Source organism: Pristis pectinata, chromosome 34, assembly GCF_009764475.1.
Source record: "Pristis pectinata isolate sPriPec2 chromosome 34, sPriPec2.1.pri, whole genome shotgun sequence".
NCBI lineage: Eukaryota > Metazoa > Chordata > Chondrichthyes > Rhinopristiformes > Pristidae > Pristis > Pristis pectinata.
In genome coordinates this window covers 6,003,080-6,023,211 of record NC_067438.1, presented here as the reverse complement: position 1 = coordinate 6,023,211, position 20,132 = coordinate 6,003,080, and the positions used below count along the sequence as shown (strand labels likewise).

The window sequence follows — 20,132 nt, the reverse complement described above, 5'->3', positions numbered from 1 at the left end:
AACAGGCCCTTTGGCCCAACTGGTCCATGCTGGCCAAGATTCCCATCTAAGCTAGTCCATATTTGGCCCATATCACTCTAAACCTTTCCTAACCAAGTGTTTTTTAAATGTTGTAATTGTACCTGCCTGAAACACTTCCTCTGGCAGCTCATTTCAAATACAGACCACACTCTGGGTGAAAAAGTTGCCCCTTGGATTCCTATTAAATCTCTCCCCTCTCACCTTAAAATTATGCCTATTTCTTCATTCCCCAACTCTTGGGGGGGGGAGGAAGGACTGTGCACATTGACCATATCTGTGCCCCTCATAATTTTACACACCTCTATAACCTCACCCCTCAGTCTTCTATGCTCCAGTGAACAAAGTCTCAACCTCCCTCTCTCCATAACTTAGGCCCTCGAGTCCCAGCAACATCCCCGTAAATCTCCTCTGCACTCTTTCCAGCTTAATGGCATCTCTCCTATAGCAGGTTGACCAAAACTGAACATAAAATTTCAGACAACCTCAGAGTACTGTATATAGCTAGTCCCTCGAGTCCTGGCATCATCTTCGTAAATCTTTTCTGCAGAGGTCGTTGACTGATGGGCACTAATTTCAGGGTAATTGGTGGAAGGAATTTATTTCAAAGAAGAAGCAGCCATTCAGCCCATCAAATCTATGCTGGCTCCCAGGAGAACAAACCTATCAGTCCCCCCTTCTTGCTTCCCTGTAGCCCTGCAATTTATTCTCTCTCTTACAAGTCCATCAACTCCCCTTTGATTCTTTTGCCACCCACAATCACTCGGAGGCAAATTTAAAGGGGCTGATTAACCTACTGAGCTGTAGGAAACGGGAGCACCTGGGGGAAACCCACGTAGTCACAGGGATAACGTGCAAACTCCGCACACTGACAGCGCCGGAGGTCGGGATTGAACCCGGGTCTCCCGAGCTGCGAGGCAGCTCTTCCACTTGTCCAGTTTGTCCTGACTCCTGATGCCACCAACATGATTCACTCTTAATTGCCTGCTCAGTTTGGGGTGTTACATACCAGCAACAATAGAAACACAACGAGCAAAGTTTCAACATTAAAACCTATTTATTAGTAACTACCTGTAATAATAAGCAAAAAAAAAAGTTCGATATCAGACATTGACTGAAGTAAACCGAAGTGTGTGTGTGTTTGTGGCAAGTTCCCAAACCAAGTCTAGGAACAGTTCTCAAAGTTCAGTTCAATAAGTCACAAAGCAAAATGATGAGCAAAGGCTTCTGAAAACCACGTTGGAATGCAGAGTGAATATAGAGAGAAGGAGATTACGAATTCCACGATGGAAACAATGCGACGTCCCCAATCACCGAAGATCTCCGTTGCTTCGTTCCGAAATACCTGCCACCCTGAGAGCACTCGATACGTGGCCGCCCACAGATATACCTGCTTCCCAGTACAGGTTAGCGACAGAGTGGATTCCACAGATTTCTCCAAAAATCCATGTATGGATTGCAAAGTGACAGTCGCCCAACAATTGTGCTTCACTCATAGATGCGGACGCTGGCAGTCAGTGCTACGCTCTCTCTCGGTTCAGGAATCGGCTCACAGATATCTCTCTGTAGTTTCCAGCACTTCAATAAATCAGCTTTTAGACACCTGCAGCGTTCCAGTTATAGCGGTCATAGAAGCTCTCTGCTCCCACTCGCAGCAGTCAGACAAAGCCACACTCTACTGTTCAGGTGCCTTAAAGGGAGACTCACCAAGTAGTAACCTGGTCTCGTAACGGGGCAATTGGGCATCACATTCTAGTTTATTATCATGGGCAGGCATACATACCCAGGGTATAAATGCCATGAAAGTACAGCAGCACAGTACATTACAAACAAAAATTATCATAAATCCATCCTGAGGAAGGGTCCTGACCCAAAACATTGACCGCCTGCTTTTCTCCATGGATGCTGCCTGACCTGCCGAGTTCCTCTGGCATCATTGTGTTTTTCACCTAGATTCCAGCATCTGCAGTCCTTTGTTTCTCTATCACAAATTATACATGCACGACAAAATAAACAAAAATAAACTTAACAACGTTAGTGCAAGTTGAGGAAAGTATAGTCCAAGGCAGTGTTAAGGTTTTTCAGGAAGATTAAGATGTCTTTATTAGTCACATGTCCATCGAAACACAGTGAAATGCATCTTTCCTCCCACACTTCCGGCGCCAACGTAGCATATCCACAGCTTCCTAACCAATACGTCTTTGGAATGTGGGAGGAAACCGGAGCACCTGGAGGAAACCCACACAGACACGGGGAGAATGTACAAACTCCTTACAGACAGCGGCCGGAATTGAACCTGGGTCTCTGGCACTGTAATAGCGACATGCTAACTGCTACACTACTGCGCCTGCCCACAACAGTGCGGAAGAAGCTGTTGTTGAACCTTGAGGTGCGGGTTTTCGGGCTCCTGTGGCTCCTGTACCTCCTGCCTGATGGCATCATTGAGAAGAGGGCACGGCCCAGATGGTGGGGGTCCTTAATGATGGCCCTTCCTGACACACAGAACAGTACAGCACAGGAACAGGCCCATTGGCCCACTTTGTGCCAAACTACTTGTTAATGACGCCTAATCCCTTCTGCCTGCACATGGTCTCATACCCCTCCATTCTCATAGTGTAGCGGTTAGCGTAACGCTATTACAGTACCAACGACCTGGGTTCAATTCCGGCTGCTGTCTGTAAGGAGTTTGTACGTTCTCCTCGTGTCTGCGTGGGTTTCCTCCGGGTGCTCCGGTTTCCTCCCACATTCCCAAAGACATATGGGTTAGGAAGTTGTGGGCATGCTATGTTGGCGCCGGAAGCATGGTGATACTTGCGGGCTGTCCCCAGAACACTGTACGCAAAAGATGCATTTCACTGTGTATTTCGATGTACACGTGATTAATAAAGAAATCTTATCACGTGCCTATCTAAGACCTTCTTAAAACACTCCCATTATATGTGCTTCTACCCACCAACTCTGACAGCACATTCTAGGCACCCACTGCTCTCTGTGACCTTTTTTTTAAAAAAATTCTGCCCTGCACATCTCCTTTGAACTTGCCCACTCCCACCTTAAATGTATGCCCTCTTGTATTAGACATTTCGACCCTGGGTAAAAGATTCCGGCTGTGATAATTTATTGTCACAAGAGGTGATGTCTCTTGTGACAATAAGAGATGTCAACATCCCTTGAATGAATAAATTAACACAAAGGAAAACCCTGTTCCGATTCCACTCTCGGTCTGGGGTCTCTCTCCCCTCCTGCAGCGTCGATCGGGAATGGGCTGCCTTTGAGAGGCGGTGGGGGGGTGGGAAAGGGGTGACCAAACATTGGTCGTCAGTCTGCCACCCTTGTCTACAGCTGGTATCTCGCTCCCTCCCCTCGTCACCTCCCACAGGCAGCCCGCCCGATCTGAAAGGTCAGCGAAGGGGAGGCTATCCTGCAGTCACCCGCATGACGGCAGGACCGTTGCCAAGCCATCGGGAAAGGGTGTGAGACCGGCAACTGTCCGCCTGCCGGGGAACTTGCATTAAACCGCCCGCCCTCCCTGATCTGCTTAAGGTGACCTTGGCTGTTCAGATTAAGTGGGAGTCCGACATTCCCTGAAGAATGCGAGACGATCGGATTGAGATGTGTAACATTCTTTCTGGGATTGATGCAGTTGACGTTGGGAGGTGGCCTTCCCCCTCCCTCCCCAGAAATCTTGGGAAAGGGGAACAATCTGTGGGATAAGGGGGGGTGTGGGAAATTCCTCCTCCTGTGGCCAGCCTCATTGCCTCCTAGAATTGGCCCTCTTCAGACTGTGTAGGCAGCACGGTGCGAGGTTTCACACCCTGTGCTCAGCCAGCGTGACTGCTGTTCCCAGGACTATCCGGCCGACAGACACAGTCGCAGCTGTGTTCAGCTGCCTCCGTGCTGCTTGTGTGGGTAAACAGTGCCAGGGGCCGGGTGCTCGGGGCCACAGAGGCTGGAACTCCCCCTGCAGTGTTGTCGGACTGTTAACCCTTTCAGGGCCAAGCTGTTGCTGCTTGTTGTGGAGGTTCGTCGGTGGAGAGAGGGGCTGTGGGCTCCCAGCAGTCCGCCAACCTCCCACTCCCCTCCCCCTGCCTCCATCTCATCTGCACCTCTGAACACTTCCCTCCTCCCTCCCCTCGCCTCCTTCCCTCCTTCACCCTCGCCTCCTTCCCTCTCTCCCTGCCTCCTTCGCCCTCACCTCCTTCCCTCCCTCGCCTTCCCTCCCTCCCTCCCTCGCCCTCACCTCCTTCCCTCCCTCCCTCCCTCGCCCTCGCCTCCTTCCCTCCCTCCCTCCCTCCCTCTTTCGCCCTTGCCTCCTCCCCTCCCTCCCTCCCTCGCCCTTGCCTCCTTCCCTCCCTCTCTCCCTCCTTTGCCCTCGCCTCTTTCCCTCCCTCCCTCCCTCCTTCGCCCTCGCCTCTTTCCCTCCCTCCCTCCCTCCTTCGCCCTCGCCTCTTTCCCTCCCTCCCTCCCTCCTTCGCCCTCACCTTCCCTCCCTCCCTCCCTCCGCCCTCACCTCCTTCCCTCCCTCCCTCCCTCCTTCGCCCTCACCTCCTTCCCTCCCTCCCTCCCTCCTTCGCCCTCGCCTCCTTCCATCCTTCCCTCCCTCCCTCTTTTGCCTCAGCTCCTTCCCTCCCTCCTTCCCTTCACCCTCGGCTCCTCTCCCTCTCTCCTTCACCCTCTCCTCCCTCCCTCTCTCTGCCCTCGCCTCCTTCCCTCCCTCCCTCTCTCCACCCTCGCCTCCTTCCCTCCATCAGTGCCATTGAAAACTCCGGTAAACCACCAGCTCCCTGTCCTGACCTTGAGGTTGGCAGGCCCTCTGGGAAGGTTCCTCGGTGTTCACTGCCCTCCTTTTACTGTGGGACCTCTCCCCCTCCCCAGCTGTGAAGCAGTTGGAGACCTTCATGGGATTGGTGCTGCATTAGTGTGAATGGGTAATAATGGATGGCACAGACTCAGTGGGCTGAAGGGCCTGTTGTGTGACTCTGTGACCTTGTTGTGGACGGGGTGTTGTGTCTAAGGGTTGTCTCCTGCCCCAATGACAGGGGTGGGTGCAGTGCCCATCTTGTCCTGGGGTCCAGCAACACACAGCCTGCCCCTTCCCAGGGACTCTGGGGACATTTCCGTGAACAATCAGTAACAAGAGACAAGTTACTCATTAACTCCGGCGGATTGGGTCAGGCCACAAGGAGCTGGGAGTTCCAGGAAATGTCCCTGGAGTTGGTAGTACTGGTGTGTGTGTGTGTACGTGCGTGTATCTCTCTCTCTTTCTCTCTCTCTCTCTCCCCTCTCCCTCTGTGTGTGAGTGTGTGTGTGTGTCTCTCTCTCTCTCCTCTCTCTCTCTCTCTCTCTCTGTCTCTCTCTCTCCTCTCCCTCTGTGTCTCACTCTCTCTCCCCTCTCCGTGTCTGTGTCCCTCTCTCTCCTCCCTCCCTCTGTGTGTGTCTCTCTCTCGCTCTTTCTCTCTCTCTCTGTGGTGTCTCTGTCAACCCCTCTAATCTCTCAGCTGGAGTCAGTTTTCTGAGCAGCCGATTACAAGACTGCCTCTTCTCCTGTCACATTATTCTCTCTCTCTGTCCTGATATTTACGGAGCTCTTCAGCACCGACTTTCCGTGGGAGTGCGCCTTCTCCCTCGGGAATGACCTCTGACCTCGCTGTAGCCTGCCATACTTGTCTGCTGAGTAAGAGAAATACCTCATTTAGTCTGCGCAGTGCCCCGCTCTGTCCTGCTGCCTCTCAGTGAGACGGCCACTGGCAGATAAAGAACAGCAGAACCAACCATCAGGGAATGCTGGAACTGTGGAGGGTACATTACACGTTCAGAGATATTAAATTCCGTTAATCTGACACACTCGGGATTCTTGCTGACGCCAGAATGGCAGATTTTCCGGGCTCCTGGATGTTATTCCAATTAACACTCCTTGAATTCACCTTTTGTTGGACGTACACAGTGCAGGAAGGTCATTACTACTCCCTCCCAGTGAACCTGGGAAGTTTCAAAGGAGACCAAAGGGAAAAGTGAATCCGGGGAGTTTCAAGGGAGCACGGAGGTCAGAAGGGAGCGCTGAAATTGGGGTCCCGGCAGGTTTAAAGGGAGCACTGGGACCATTGTCCCAGTGAGCCAAATGCCCAACCATCAGGATGTCTGAACAATCATACAGCAGATTAATGGAGCTTTACTTTATATGGCAATGAGTTCAAATCCCACCGTGGGAATCTAAATCCGTCCACAATCTTAAATTGTTAAATTGATTTATTATTGTCACGTGTACAGTGAAAAATCAGTCTTGCATACAGATCAATTCATTACACAGTGCATTGAGGTAGTACAGGGTAAAACAATGCAGAATGCAGAGTAAAGTGTCACAGTTACACAGCAAGTGCAGTGCAGGCAGACGATAAGGTGCAAGGGCCATAACGAGGTAGATTGTGAGGTCAAGAGTCCATTTTAAAGAACAGAATGGAGACTATTTGGCCCTTTGTGACTGCTTCACCATTCAAAGAGACCATGGCTGATCTTGCATCTCAGGGCTATTTTCTTCCACTCTTGACTCCCCCCGGTATCTGGTTTAAACAAAAAAATCTAACAGCAATTATGCCTGTATTCTATTGAGCATGGAGACTCCAGTGAATACACAACTTCCCCAATACAAGGGCTCCCCAGGTTATGAATGATTTGATATTCCTGCAATCCAACTTGATGCAAATTCCCCCCAACATTTTTCAAGCTGGTAATAATAATAACATGTTTCATGGTATTCATTAATGACCGGAAACGGTATATATTCCATTAGTTTAGTTGTGGGTAGTGTTAAGGTGATTATTCAATGAAATGGAGGAACTATAGCAGGTGTACGTAGAGCAATAACTACAGAAAGTGGATGTCTCTGACTTGCGGAGAGCTTGGCTTCTAGGGAACGGAATCCCTGTGTAACGCAGGGACTGCCTGTACTTGCAGCAACACAGAGGAGACTGTTTGACCGGTTGTATCCCTACTGGCTCTGTCGGGAGCCCCCGATAACCTTATCTCTTCCTCCCAGCAGCCCATCAACTCCCCTGACTCTTTTGATTCTTTTTGCCATTAACCTACACCAAGGGGAGGGGAGGAGAGTTGGAGATGCACGGAGGATTGACCCACCCTCCCAGGATTTTAGGGCAGGTGGGGCGGTCACTATCTCAGAATGAGGGGGTCAGCACTTCTTAGGATTGAGATTTTTGTTTTGTTCATTGAAGGGTTCATTGAAATGATGAGCCAGCATTTGTTTTCCTGGAGAAGGTGGCGGTGAGCTGCCTCTTGAACCGCTGCAGCCCTTGAGGTGTGCGTAGACCCACACTGCTGTTAGGGAGGGAGTTCCGGGACTTTGACCCAGCGACGGTGAAGGAACGGCGATATATTCACAGGTTGGGATGGTGTGTGGCTTGGACAGTGACTTCCCGGTCGTGGTGTTCTCCGTGTCTTTGCTGCTTTTGTCTTGCTAGAGGTGGTGGGTTTGGAAGCTGCTGTCTACGGAGTCTCGGTGAGTTGCTGCAGTGCGTCCTGTAGATGGTACAAACTGCTGTTACTGTGCATCGGTGGTGGAGTGAGTGAACGGTCGTGGGTGGGGTGCCTATCAAGCGGGCTGCTTTGTCCTGGGTGGTGTCGAGCTTCTTGAGTGTTGTTGAAGCTGCCCTCACCCAGGCAAGTGCAGAGTGTTCCAGCACACTCCTGACTTGAGCCTTGGAGATGGTGGACAGGCTTTGGGGAGTTGGGAAGTGAGGAGAGATTTCCAGTCTCTGCCTAGGAGGCTCTGTGGAGCCTCAGTTACTGAGTTCATTCAAAAAGGGATGGGTAGATTCCCGGATATTAAAGGAATCAAGGGATACAGGGACAGTGCAGGAAGATCAGCCATGATCTTGATTAATGGAGGGTCAGGAACAAGGGGCCAAATGGCCTCCTCATTCTAATGTTCTTGGTCGAGGCTGGGACATGACCCATGTACTCCCAGCCAACCCTCTTGCATCTCGCACCCGGCTCTGGTAAATTGGTTTATTATTGTCACAAGTACCGAGGTACAGTGAAAATCGTAGGTTTGCATGCCATCCACACAGATCATTTCATCACATCAGTGCATCGAGGTAGTTCAAGGAAAAGATAAGATCTTTATTAGTCACATGTACATCGAAACACAGTGAAATACATCTTTTGAAAGTGTTACAGTTACAGAGAAAGTGCAGTGCAGGCAGACAATAAGGTGCAAGGCCATAACGGGATAGATTGTGAGGTCAAGAGTCCATCTCATTGTTACCAGACTATTAACTGGGCCTATTGTACAGCGAGATAGAAGCTGTCCTTGAGCCTGGTGGGATGTTCTTTCAGGCTTTTGTATCTTATGGGAGGGGGGAGAAGAAAGAATGTCCAGGGTGGGTGGGGTCTTTGATTATGTCGGCTGCTTTACCGAGGCAGCAGGGAGTGTAGATGGAGTCCACGGAGGGGAGGCTGGTTTCCGTGATTTGCTGGGCTGTGTCCATGACTCTCTGTGGTTTCTTGAGGTCCTGGGCAGAGCAGTTGCTGTACCAAGCCGTGATGCATCCAGATAGGATGCTTTCTATGGCGCATCTATAAAAATTGGTGAGTGTCAATGGGGACATGGCACGTTTCCTTAGCCTCCTGAGGGTGCTGGTGTGGGTTGGCCAAGACCAGGTTGACTGTGTTCATTCACCTGGTTGTTTTGGGAGTGTGTTGGTAATTGGGTTATTTTTACGTGCTGCCTCAAAAGCGCTTCCAAGAGTCTTATCAGTCCTTGGAAAGGAAACGTTGTCACTGGGCTCTGTGGGGTGAAGGAGAGGGGTGGCAAGGAGCCAGAACGGGGAAAAGTACGCAGAGCAGAACATTCTCCCTGCGATGCGTGGGTTTCCCTCGGGTGCCCCGGTTTCCTCTCGCATCCCGCGGACGCGCGGCTTGGTAGGTCAATTGGCCGCTGTAAAGTGTCCCCAGCGCAGGTAAGTGGCTCAAGGAATGAAATGAGAGATGGATCACGGGCCGGTGAATGAGATGCGACAGGATGTTGCCGGGATGAACGTTTTAGTTGTAGGGAGAGACTGGGTGTGGAGCAGACGAGGCTGAAGTGGGGACGTGATAAAGGTGCATAAAAAATTACAAGGGGCAAGGGTAGGGTGGAGAGTGAGAAATGTTTGAACATAGAACAGTACAGCACAGGAACAGGCCACAATGTTGTGTTGAGCTATTTAAGCTAATGATATCTAATCCCTGCTGCCTACACCATGTCCATATCCCTCCGTTCTCTGCACATCCATGTGCCTGAGAGCCTCTTAAACACCTCTATCGTGTCTGCCTCCACCACCACCCCTGGCAGCCTGTTCCAGGCACCCACCACTCTCTGTGTTTTTCAAAAACACTTTAAAAACACTTATTGTGTTCAGTTCTGGTCGCCTCATTATAGAAAGAATGTGGAAGCTTTAGAGAGGATGCACAGGAGACTTACCAGGATGCTGCCTGGATTGGAGAGCATGTCTTATGAGGATAGGTTGAGTGAGCTGGGGCTTTTCTCTTTGGAGAGGAGGAGGATGAGAGGTGACTTGATAGAGGTGTACAAGATGATAAGAGGCATAGATCGAGTGGACAGTCAGAGACTTTTTCCCAGGGTGACAATGGCTAACACGAGGGGACATAATTTTAAGGTGACTGGAGGAAGGTATAAGGGGGATGTCAGGGGTAAGTTTTTTACACAGAGAGTGGTGGGTGTGTGGAACGCACTGCCGGCAGAGGCTGTGGGACATTAGGGACATTTGAGGCTCTTAGATAGACACATGAATGACAGAAAAATAGGGGGCTATGTGGGAGGGAAGGGTTAGATAGATCTTAGAGCAGGATAAAATGACGGCACAACAGTGTGGGCTGAAGGGCCTGTACTGTGCTGCAGTGTTCTATGTTCTATACCCAACACATCCCCTTTGAACTTTCTCCCCCTCTCAGCTTAAATGAATGCCCTCTAGTATTAGCCATTTCAACTGTGTGGGGGGAAAAGATACTGGCCGTGTCTGTGCCTCTTATAAACCTCTATCAGGTCTCCCCTCAGCCTCCAACACTCCAGAGAAAACAACCCAAGTTTGTCCAACCTCTGCTTATAGCTCATGCCCTCTAATCCAGGCAGCGTCCTGGTGAACCTCTCTGTGCCCTCTCCCTCAGCAGAGGTGCCTGTCATTGAAGAGCATCAGTTGAAGGGAAGAGGTTTGGAGGGGGATCTGAGGAAGACTTGTTTCACCTGGGGGGGGGGGGGGGAAGAGTGGAATGTGGAACGCACTGCCTGAGGGGGTGGTGGAGGCAGAGGGACTCTCAGCGTTGAAGAGGCACGTGGAGGACCACCTGAAAGAAAGCCTAGTGTTGGTAATTGGGGTTAGTGTAGATGGGTACCTGATGGTCAACACAGATGTGATGGGCTGAAGGGCCTGTTTCTGTGATGATGGCTTCATGTTTGGATAATACTGCCTCTTGTGTCCGGCTGAAGTGGGCTGTTTTCCCTTAGCGGTGTGTGCTTCCTCCCCCAGTCGATCTCCCTCCCTGGCCCAGCTCCACAGCCCACCCGGAACGGGAAGAGAGGAGGGTGCCCCCAGTCCTTCAGTTCTTCGGGAAGAGCCACTGGGCCACACCAGGAGGGCAGGCGACTGTCCCGCATGGTGCTGCAGTGGCTGTTCTGCCTGACTCGCAGCCCAGAGACGCAAGTTCAAATCCCACCACGGGAGCTGTGGGGTGAATGGTCGGTGAAAGAATATGCAGCAGGAAAGCGAAGCGCTTGCAGCAGTAAGCATGAAACTGCTGGGTTGCGATGGAAAACTAATCCCATTCACTGCCTGTGTGTGTGACTCCGTCACAGAGCACGGAAGTAGTCCTGATGCAGGGTGTCAACAATTCCTTTCCTCCCACGGATGTTGCTCGACCCGCTGAATTCCCCCAGCAGAGTGTTTGCTCCTTATCAACACTAATCCTTCCTGTCAGCATTGGGAATTTGAATTATTCTTGCCGAGATACAGTGGAAAAGTTTTTGTTTTGTTTTCATGCCATCCAGGCAGATCGTTCCATATGTAAGTACATCGAGGTAGTTAAAAAGAAGGCAGAATGTGGTGTTGCGGTTACAGAGAAAGTGCAGTGCAGGTCGACAAATAAGGTGCAAGGGCCACGACGAGGTAGATTGGGAGATCAAGAGTTTGTCTTTTAGGGTCTGAGCGGTCCATTCAAGAGACTGATAACAGCAGGGTAGAAGCTGTCCTTGAGCCTGGTGGCACGTTCTTTCAAGCTTTTGCATCTTCTGCCTGATGGGAGGTTGGAGAAGGGAGAATGTCCGGGGTGGGAGGGGTCCTTGCTTATGTCGGCTGCTTTCCCAAGGCAGCGAGAGGTATAGACAGAGTCCAAGGAGGGGAGGCTGTAACGAATTGACCTCCTTCCCATCTCGTACCAAGGACTGATTAAAAAGGAAAAGCAAATATCATCAGCAGAGCTGGTTTGCTGACTTGCTCATGTGGTGCTGAGGGAGATGAACTTTATCGTACTGTGCCTTTAGACAAAATTGAACAAGGTTTACAGGCAAAGGGGATTGGTGTAGGTGGGCAAAAAGGTTGACATAGATGTGTTGGGCTGAACGGCCCATTTCCGTGAATCCATGAATGTGTGGATTTTCACAAAAAAGGAGGTTGCTTCAGTAACATGGTCCTCCACTGCCACCTGGTGGCCACTGAAACTTCCCTCCAGTTGGTGATATTAATATTGCCCCCCACCCCAGCCCCATGCCCAAGTTGAGGAATGATTCCCTTTTGCTCCTGACTTTCCCGAAGGAAGATCTACTTGACCTGGCCATCCCAGAGGAACAGCTACTGCCCCGTAACATTTCGTGTGTCTGTTGTCAGGAAAGGTTTGGGAAAGGGCTGGGCTGCCGCCTGCAAGCTCACTCCAAGTCCCATCGCCCTGGGACCTTCCTGTGTCAGTGGGCAACCTCCAAGGCAGGAGATGACAGTGTAGTGACAAAACAAGATGTTGCACTGGGGAGTCAGCCAAGGGAGTGTTGGAGGGGCCGTCTTTCAGCTACAAAAAAAATGTGTATGATGCCGTATTGAAGAGCAGAGAAGGGGCAGTTCTCCCCTGCATCCAGAGCTAGATACTTTCCCCCTGGCTGTGACCCTCTACTTGTTACGCCACTGGCTGTTAGTGGGATCTTGCTGTGCACAAGATGGCTGTACTGCAGAGAGTTGTGGACACAGCTCAGCGCATCACGGAAACCAGCCTCCCCTCCGTGGACTCTGTCTACACTTACTGCTGCCTCAGGAAAGCAGCCGACATAATCAAGGACGCCACCCACCCCGGACATTCTCTCTTCTCCCCCCTCCTGTCGGGCAGAAGATACAAAAGCCCGAAAACACGTACCACCAGGCTCAAGGACAGCTTCTATCCCGCTGTTATAAGACTATTGAACGGTTCTCTAGTACGATAAGATAGACTCTTGACCTCACAATCTACCTCGTCATGGCCTTGCACCTTATTGTCCGCCTGCACTGCACTCTCTCTGTAACTGTAACACCATATTCTCCATTCTGTTATTGCTTTTCCTTTGAACTACCCCGATGTACTGATATGATGAAATGACCTGTATGGATGGCATGCAAAACAAAGTTTTTCACTGTACCTTGGTACATGTGACAATAATAAACCAATTTATCAGGACAAAGTTCTGAGGCTGAAGAAGGCAATGACTATCCAAAGTGTGACCAAGGTCCCACTGGGATCATTCTGGGGATGAGGTCACTGCACTGATTCCACTCTGGACCCCCTAGTCTCGCACTGACTGTGTCTAGTCACTGGCTCGGGGGGGAACGGGGGATCTGTTATCCCCCACCTTTCCCCTCTGCATAGACAGACAGGGGCGTTGTTTGCTCGACTGAGCCTCTACTGCCTGCAGTGGAATCACACTGAGCCAGGGTGACCCAGTTGGCAACTTTATTCAAGTCACCCCCAGGCTCACATCAGGCTCACACCAACCCCCCACCCGTCTCCCCTCACCGCTACGCACTCCCCTCTTCCCTGCCCCCTTTCTCCCTCTCACTCCTTCTGCTACCCCGTCCCTTCCTCCTTCTCTCCCCCCTGTCCTCTGTACTCTCTCTTCCCCCACTCTGCTTCCCTTCCCATCCCCTCTTGTCCCTCCCCTCTCCTGTATTTTGCCCCCCTCCCATCCCCATCCCCTCCTTTCACCGTTCCCCAGTCTCACCACCCCGCCTTCTCGGACAATCTAACCCCACTCCTCCCTCTACCTCTCTCCACAGAGCAGTGTCGGTTTGCACTGGGCATGCAGGATTCCATCATCAGGGATGAGGACATCGTGGCATCCAGCATGTGGTCGGAGTCCACCGCAGCAAAGCACGGCAGGTAAACCCACCTTATCCCACCGCCCCCCCCCCCCCCAACACACTCCCGAGTCCTGTCCCAGGCCCCCCATCTCATTTCCCCCAATGGACACCACACCCCCCACGAGCACCCGTCAACCCTCACTGGTCACCAAAGGCTCTTTTCTATCCCGCAAAAGAGAATCCAGGAGATGGGAATGACGCCAAGGAACAGAACGTTCAAGTTACCACACAGCGTGGATCGCACCCGGGGCGGTTGGTCCGCAGGTTAGAGCCACTGCCTCGCAGCTCCAGGGTCCCTGGTTCAATCCTGACCTCGGGTACTGTGTGTGTGTGGAGTTTGCAGGCTCTCCCTGTGGGTTTCCCCTGACTGCTCTGGTTTCCTCCCACATTGGTATTGGTTTATTATTGCCACTTGTACCTAGGTACAGTGAAAAACTTGTCTTGCATACCGATCGTACAGATCAATTCATTACACAATGCAGTTATGTTGAGTTACTACAGAGTGCATTGAGGTAGTACAGGTAAAAACAATAACAGTACAGAGTAAAGTGTCAGAGCTACAGAGAAAATGCAGTGAAATAAGATGCAAGGTCACAACAAGGTAGATCGTGAGGTCATAGTCCATCTCATTGTATAAGGGAACTGTTCAATAGTCTTATCACAGTGGGATAGAAGCTGTCCTTGAGCCTGGTGGTACGTGCCCTCAGGCTCCTGTATCTTCTAATTGGAAGAGGAGAGAAGAGAGAATGACCCGGGTGGGTGGGGTCTTTGATTATGCCGGCTGCTTCACCAAGGCAGCGCGAGGTAAAGACAAGAGTCCAAGAAGGGGAGGCTGGTTTCTGTGACGCGCTGGGCTGTGTCCACAACTCCCTGCAGTTTCTTGTGGTCCTGGGCAGAGCAGTTGCCATACGAAGCCATGATGCATCCAGATAGGATGCTTTCTATGGTGCATCGATAAAAGTTGGTGAGTGTCAAAGGGGACAAAGCAAATTTCTTTACCCTCCTGAGGAAGTAGAGGCGCTGGTGAGCTTTCTTGGCTGTGGCATCTACGTGATTTGACCAAGACAGGCTGTTGGTGATGTTCACTCCCAGGAACTTGAAGCTGTGAACACTCTCGACCTCAGCACCATTGATGTAGACAGGTGCATGTGCACCGCCGCTTTTCCTGAAGTCAATGACCAGTTCTTTTGTTTTGTTGACATTGAGGGAAAGGTTGTTGTCATGACACCTTTCCACTAAGCTCCCTATGCACTGGTAAGTTGATTGAACCGCTGTAAATTTCACCTAAGTGTGGGATAATGGCAAAAAGGAGCAAAAGGGGAGTTGATCGGCATGTGGGAGAGAGAGAACAGGTTGCTGGGGTGCAGCGGAATAATCAGAATGGGAGATAGGATTGCTTCCTTCTGAGCTGGTTTAGCGACCATGGGCAGAATGGCCTGCTTATGTCCCATTATGAGATACACCTGGTCTGTCAGTCATTATGTTTGTCCTCCACTGCCCCCCCCCCCCCGTGCTGAGTCTGGGGGAGGGGAGCGGTGATCCCACTCTCTCCTGCCACTTGCCGCAGTGAGCCAGGGGCTGACCCTGCAGGTTGTAGCCAGAGCCTCTCAGCAGGACATCAGCACGTCCCAGCCCATTACCCGCGCGTCAGGTGGAAGGGGTTCCATAACACCAAGGCCAGAGGGCTTGTGCAGAAGAGCAAAGTGTTGTGTCATTAATACATGATGGTTGATGGAGCTCAGAAGGATGAGGGGGGATCTCATTGAAACCTACCGGACACTGAAAGGCCTGGATAGAGTGGACGTCGAGAGGATGTTTCCATCAGTAGGAGAGTCGAGGATCCGAGTGCAAAGCCTCAGAATAAAGAGACGTCCCTTTAGAACTGAGATGATGAAGGACTTCTTCAGCCAGGGGGTGGTGAATCTGGGGAATTCGTGGCCACAGAGGGCTGTGGAGGCCAAGTCATTGGGTGTATTTAAGGCAGAGATTGATAGGCTCTTGATTGGTAAAGGGGGTTAAGGAGGGAGAATGGGTTTGGGGGGAAATGAAATCAGCCACAATTGAATGGCGGAGCAGACTCGATGGGCTGAATGGCCTAATTCTGCTCCTATATCTTCTGGTCCTACCAGGATTCAAGAGAAACTACTTTACTCAAATGGCAAAAAAACAAACGAGCCAAGAGACGCGGTGAGATAGAATGATGCTGCAGGTCTACAGGGGAGAGGGAGGCGGAAATGGGAATGAGTGTGATTTCTCTGCTGGGATCTGATGGCCTCCTTCAGTGTCGAAGTCGTACAGCACAGAAACAGGCCCTTCGGACCAACATGTCCATGCCAACCACCGTCCATTCCAACCACCGTCCATACCAATCCCATTTACCAGCACTTGGTCCATAGCCTTCTACACCATGGCCATTCAAGTCCTTCCCCAGATACTTAAGTGTTGAGAGTCTCTCTCCCTCCACCTCCACCCCCCACCCCCCCCCCCCGGGCAGTGTGTTCCAGACTCCAACCACCCTTGGGGTGAAAAATTCCTCCTCGTAGGAGTGGACTACCTGCCCCTGTCTATATCCGTAGTGCTGAGGTGGAGCTGGTTGAGAGCTTCAGATTCTAAGGTGTAAATATCACCAAGGATTTGTCCTGCTCCAGCTACGTGGACACGATGGTCAGGAAAGCACACCAGCACCTCTACTTCCTCAGAAGGCTAAGGAAATTCGGCATGTCCCCCATTGACCCTTACCGATTCTTTTACAGATGCACCATAGAAAGCATCCTGTCCGGATGCATCGCGGCTTGGTACAGCAACTTCTCTGCCTGTGACCACAAGAAATCGCAGAGAGTTGTGGTCACAGCCCAGTCCATCACGCAAACCAGCCTCCCCTCTGACTCCCCTACACTTCCCGCTGCCTCAGGAAAGCAGCCGACATAATCAAGGACCCCTCCCACCCTGGTCATGCTCTCTTCTCCCCCCTCCTCCCTTCGGGCAGAAGATACAAAAGCTCGAAAGCACAAACCACCAGACTCAAGGACAGCTTCTATCCCGCTATCAGACTCTCAAACAGACCTCTTGATCTCCCAAGCTACTTCATCGTGGCCCTTGCACCTTATTGTCTGCCTGCACTGCACTTTCTCTGTAACTGGAACACTGTATCCTACATTCTGTTTTTGCTTTTAACTACCTCCAATGTACTTCTGTATGTCCTGATCTGTCTGGATAGCATACAGACAAAAGCTTTTCACCGTAATGTGACAATAATAAACCAATTGCCAATTAAACCTCTTGCCCCTTACCCTAAAGCTACAGCCTGTAGTGTTAGGTACAATGGGGGAAAGAGTATCCCTATATACATCCCTGTTGGGTTGTGGAAGAGCACTGGGAAGATCAGACAGTAGGAGGATAGGTAAGACCCACTCCCCTCCCATCACACCCTCTTCTGTTGTCTGTGATGATGCTCTGTTGACTTTGTTGGTGTATCAATGATGACGAGAGCCAGCCACTTTAAATGGGCGTTAATATATCGGATGACTTATCCTGGGCCCAGCACATAGACACAACCACAAGGAAGGCGCGCCAGTGTCATTACTTTCTTAGAAGGTTAAGGAGGTTCAGCTTGTCACCAAACACTCAAACAAACGTCTGGAAATGTACTGTTGAAAGTATCCTGACTGGTTGCATCCTGGTCTGGGACGGCAATTCAAATGCGCAGGAACGTAAGAAGCTGCAGAGAGCTGTGGAGTCTGCCCCATACATCAGGGGCACATCCCTCCCCACCATCAGTGGTATCTACAGGAGGCACTGCCTCTGAAAGGCAACATCCGTCATCAAAGATCCCCACCATCCGGGCCGTGCCATCTTCTCACCGCTCCCATCGGGCAGGAGGTACAGAAGCCTGAAGTCCCACACCACCAGGTTCAGAACCAGCTACTTCCCTTCAATGATTCTGTTCTTAAACCAACCAGCACAACCCTAATCACTGCCTCAGTATAGCAACACTGGGACCACTTTGCACTACAATGGACTTTGCTTTTGTTCTAATTGTTCTTTCTCGTAAAAATTGTTTATAATATTGTTTATCTTGTGAAAGTCATGTATGCGATGCTGTGCCTGTCATGCTGCTGCAAGTAAGATTTTCATTGCACTTATACATACCTGTACTTGTGCATGTGACAAACCCGACGTGATGAACTCAGGAGAGCTCCTGATCACCATTATTGACCCAGGGTGACCCCCACCTCCTTTATTGACTCAGGGAGACCCCACTAACTCCGCACGAGGTCCCAGATCCTTTCCTATTTACTGACCCAGGGAGATTGTGCCATATCCCACCATTGACCATTCGGTTCTTGAACCAACCGGCACAACCCTAATCACGACCTCAGTACAGCAACACTGTGACCACTTTGCACAACAATGGACTTTTTCTTTATTCTAATTCCACACTGCACTGTTATAAGACTATTGAACGGTTCCCTAGTATGATTAGGTGGATTCTTGACCTCACAATGTATCTCGACATGGCTGTTGCACCTTATTGTCCACCTGCACTGCACTCTGACTATAACACTATATTCTGCATTCAGCTTTTCCTTTACATACCTCAGTGAAATGATCTGTACGGATGGCATGCAAAACTAGTGTTTCACTGTACCTTGGTACATGTGTCAATCAGAATCAGGTTTATTATCACTGACGTATGTGGTGAAATTTGTTGTTTTGTGGCAGCAGTACAGTGCAAGATATAAAATTACTATGTTACAAAAATTAATAAATAGTGCAAAAGAGGAATAATGAGGTAGTGTTCATGGACCATTCAGAAATCTGACGGCGGAGGGGAAGAAGCTGTTCCTGAATCATTGAGTGTGGGTCTTCAGGCTCCTGTACCTCCTCCCCAATGGTAGTAACGTGAAGAGGGCATGTCCCGGATGGTGAGGGTTCTTAATGATGGATGCCACCGCCTTGAGGCACCGCCTCTTGAGGATGTCCTCGATGGTGGGGAGGGTTGTGCCCGTGATGGAGCTGGCTGAGCCTACAACTCTTGGCAGGCTCTTGCAATCCTGAGCATTGGAGCCTCTGTACCAGGCGGTGATGCAACCAGTCAGAATGCTCTCCATTGTACGTCTGTAGAAACTTGCAGGAGTCAGTGGTGACATACCAAATCTCTTCAAGCTCCTGACAAAGTAGAGCCACTGGTGTACCATCTTGGTGATCGCATCCATGCGATTGCATCAATGTGTTGGGCCCAGGATAGATCCTCTAAGATGTTGACGCCCAGGAACTTGAAGCTGCTCACCCTTTGCACCGCTGACCCCTCAATGAGGACTGGAGTGTGTTCTCCCGACTTCCCCTTACTAAGGTCCCCAGTCAATTCCTTGCAATATTCCCAGTAAACCCATTTACCAATTCAACCTCCGCTCTGACTCCTCTCCCGCAGGTTGGGGACGGAGGAGGGCGACGGGGCCTGGTGTCCGGCTAAGGCAGTGAGCCACAAGCCCAGTGAGTTCCTGCAGGTGGACTTGCGCAGGCTGTTCTTCATCACGCTGGTGGGCACGCAGGGCCGTCACTCCAATGGACACGGCAACGAGTACGCCCGCCTCTACAGCCTCCAGTACAGCCGCAACGGCAAGGACTGGAAGACCTGGAAAGACCGGAGGAGGAACGAGGTAACCGGCCAGCCGACGCGACGTCCCACGGCCAGCCACCGGGGAGTTTTGTTGTTGGTGAGGGTGGGGGAAGGGGAATACCGTCACAGTCCGTTGACTCGCAGTGTGGGAGAGCAGAGAAAGGGGCCCTTCGGCCCATTGTATCCATGCTGGTCAGTGTACTCGTCTGTACAGGTCCCATCAATGAATGGCGTGCAAAACCAAGTTTTTCGACTGTACCTGGGTACGTGTGACAATGATAAAATGTCACACCACCAATTACAGTGTCACCTGCAAATTTAAGAATCATTCCACCTATATTAATAATCATTCATAAGGGTAAGGGTGGTTCAGATCATTAATACATATGACAAACAGCAAAATTACTAAATTATCTGAATGTTAACGAAGCCTCGAGCAACCACAATCCCACCATAAGAGGTCACGCACCCCAGAGAGGGAAGCTTCTGCAGAGAGTGTCCCGGCCAGTTCAAACCCTGACCTTTGCTACGGTGACCTCTCCGTCCCAGTGTCGCCCCTCTGATTGGTCGGTCAGACACGCAGACACAATGGAGTTGCCCCAGGCTCCATGTTGACCTCCCGTTTTTTGTCCCCCCACCTCCAGATCATCACAGGAAACATGAACCCTTACGACGTGGTGCTGAAGGACCTGGGGCCACCGATCATCGCCCGCTACGTGCGGTTTTACCCGATGGCAGACCGGATGATGAGTGTGTGCATGAGGGTGGAGCTGTACGGCTGCCCCTGGGAAGGTGAGCAGAAGCTTCGAGTGTGTCCACACGTGGATGTGGCTGCGGCTGTGTCTGACCATTACCCTAACCCTGAGAAAACCTGAACCCGAACACCCTGAGAAAAGCAGAACCCCAACACCATTACCCTCGGCCTCATACAACAAGAAGCCCCAACACCTTAACCTTAATCCTTATAAAACCAGAACCCCCAGAACCTTTATCATAACCCTTAGAAAATCAGAACCCAAGAACCTTTACCATAATCCTTAGAAAATCAGAACCCTTACACCATTACCCTCATCCTCACAAAACAAGAACCCCCAACACCTTTACCCTAATCC

At 50.9% G+C, this 20,132-nt stretch overlaps 1 protein-coding gene across 8 annotated transcripts in view; it reads left to right on the top strand.

Annotated features, from left to right (window-relative positions):
* The window catches only part of LOC127586119 (discoidin domain-containing receptor 2-like), a 119,972-nt gene that overhangs the window by 58,141 nt on the left and 41,699 nt on the right, over nucleotides 1-20,132 (top strand). For all 8 annotated transcript variants that reach the window (XM_052043968.1, XM_052043966.1, XM_052043967.1 and 5 more), the window contains 3 exons: nucleotides 13,317-13,419; nucleotides 18,832-19,060; nucleotides 19,665-19,812. In XM_052043968.1, coding sequence (XP_051899928.1) covers nucleotides 13,317-13,419; nucleotides 18,832-19,060; nucleotides 19,665-19,812 — 480 coding nt within the window. The remainder of the gene's footprint in view (nucleotides 1-13,316; nucleotides 13,420-18,831; nucleotides 19,061-19,664; nucleotides 19,813-20,132) is intronic.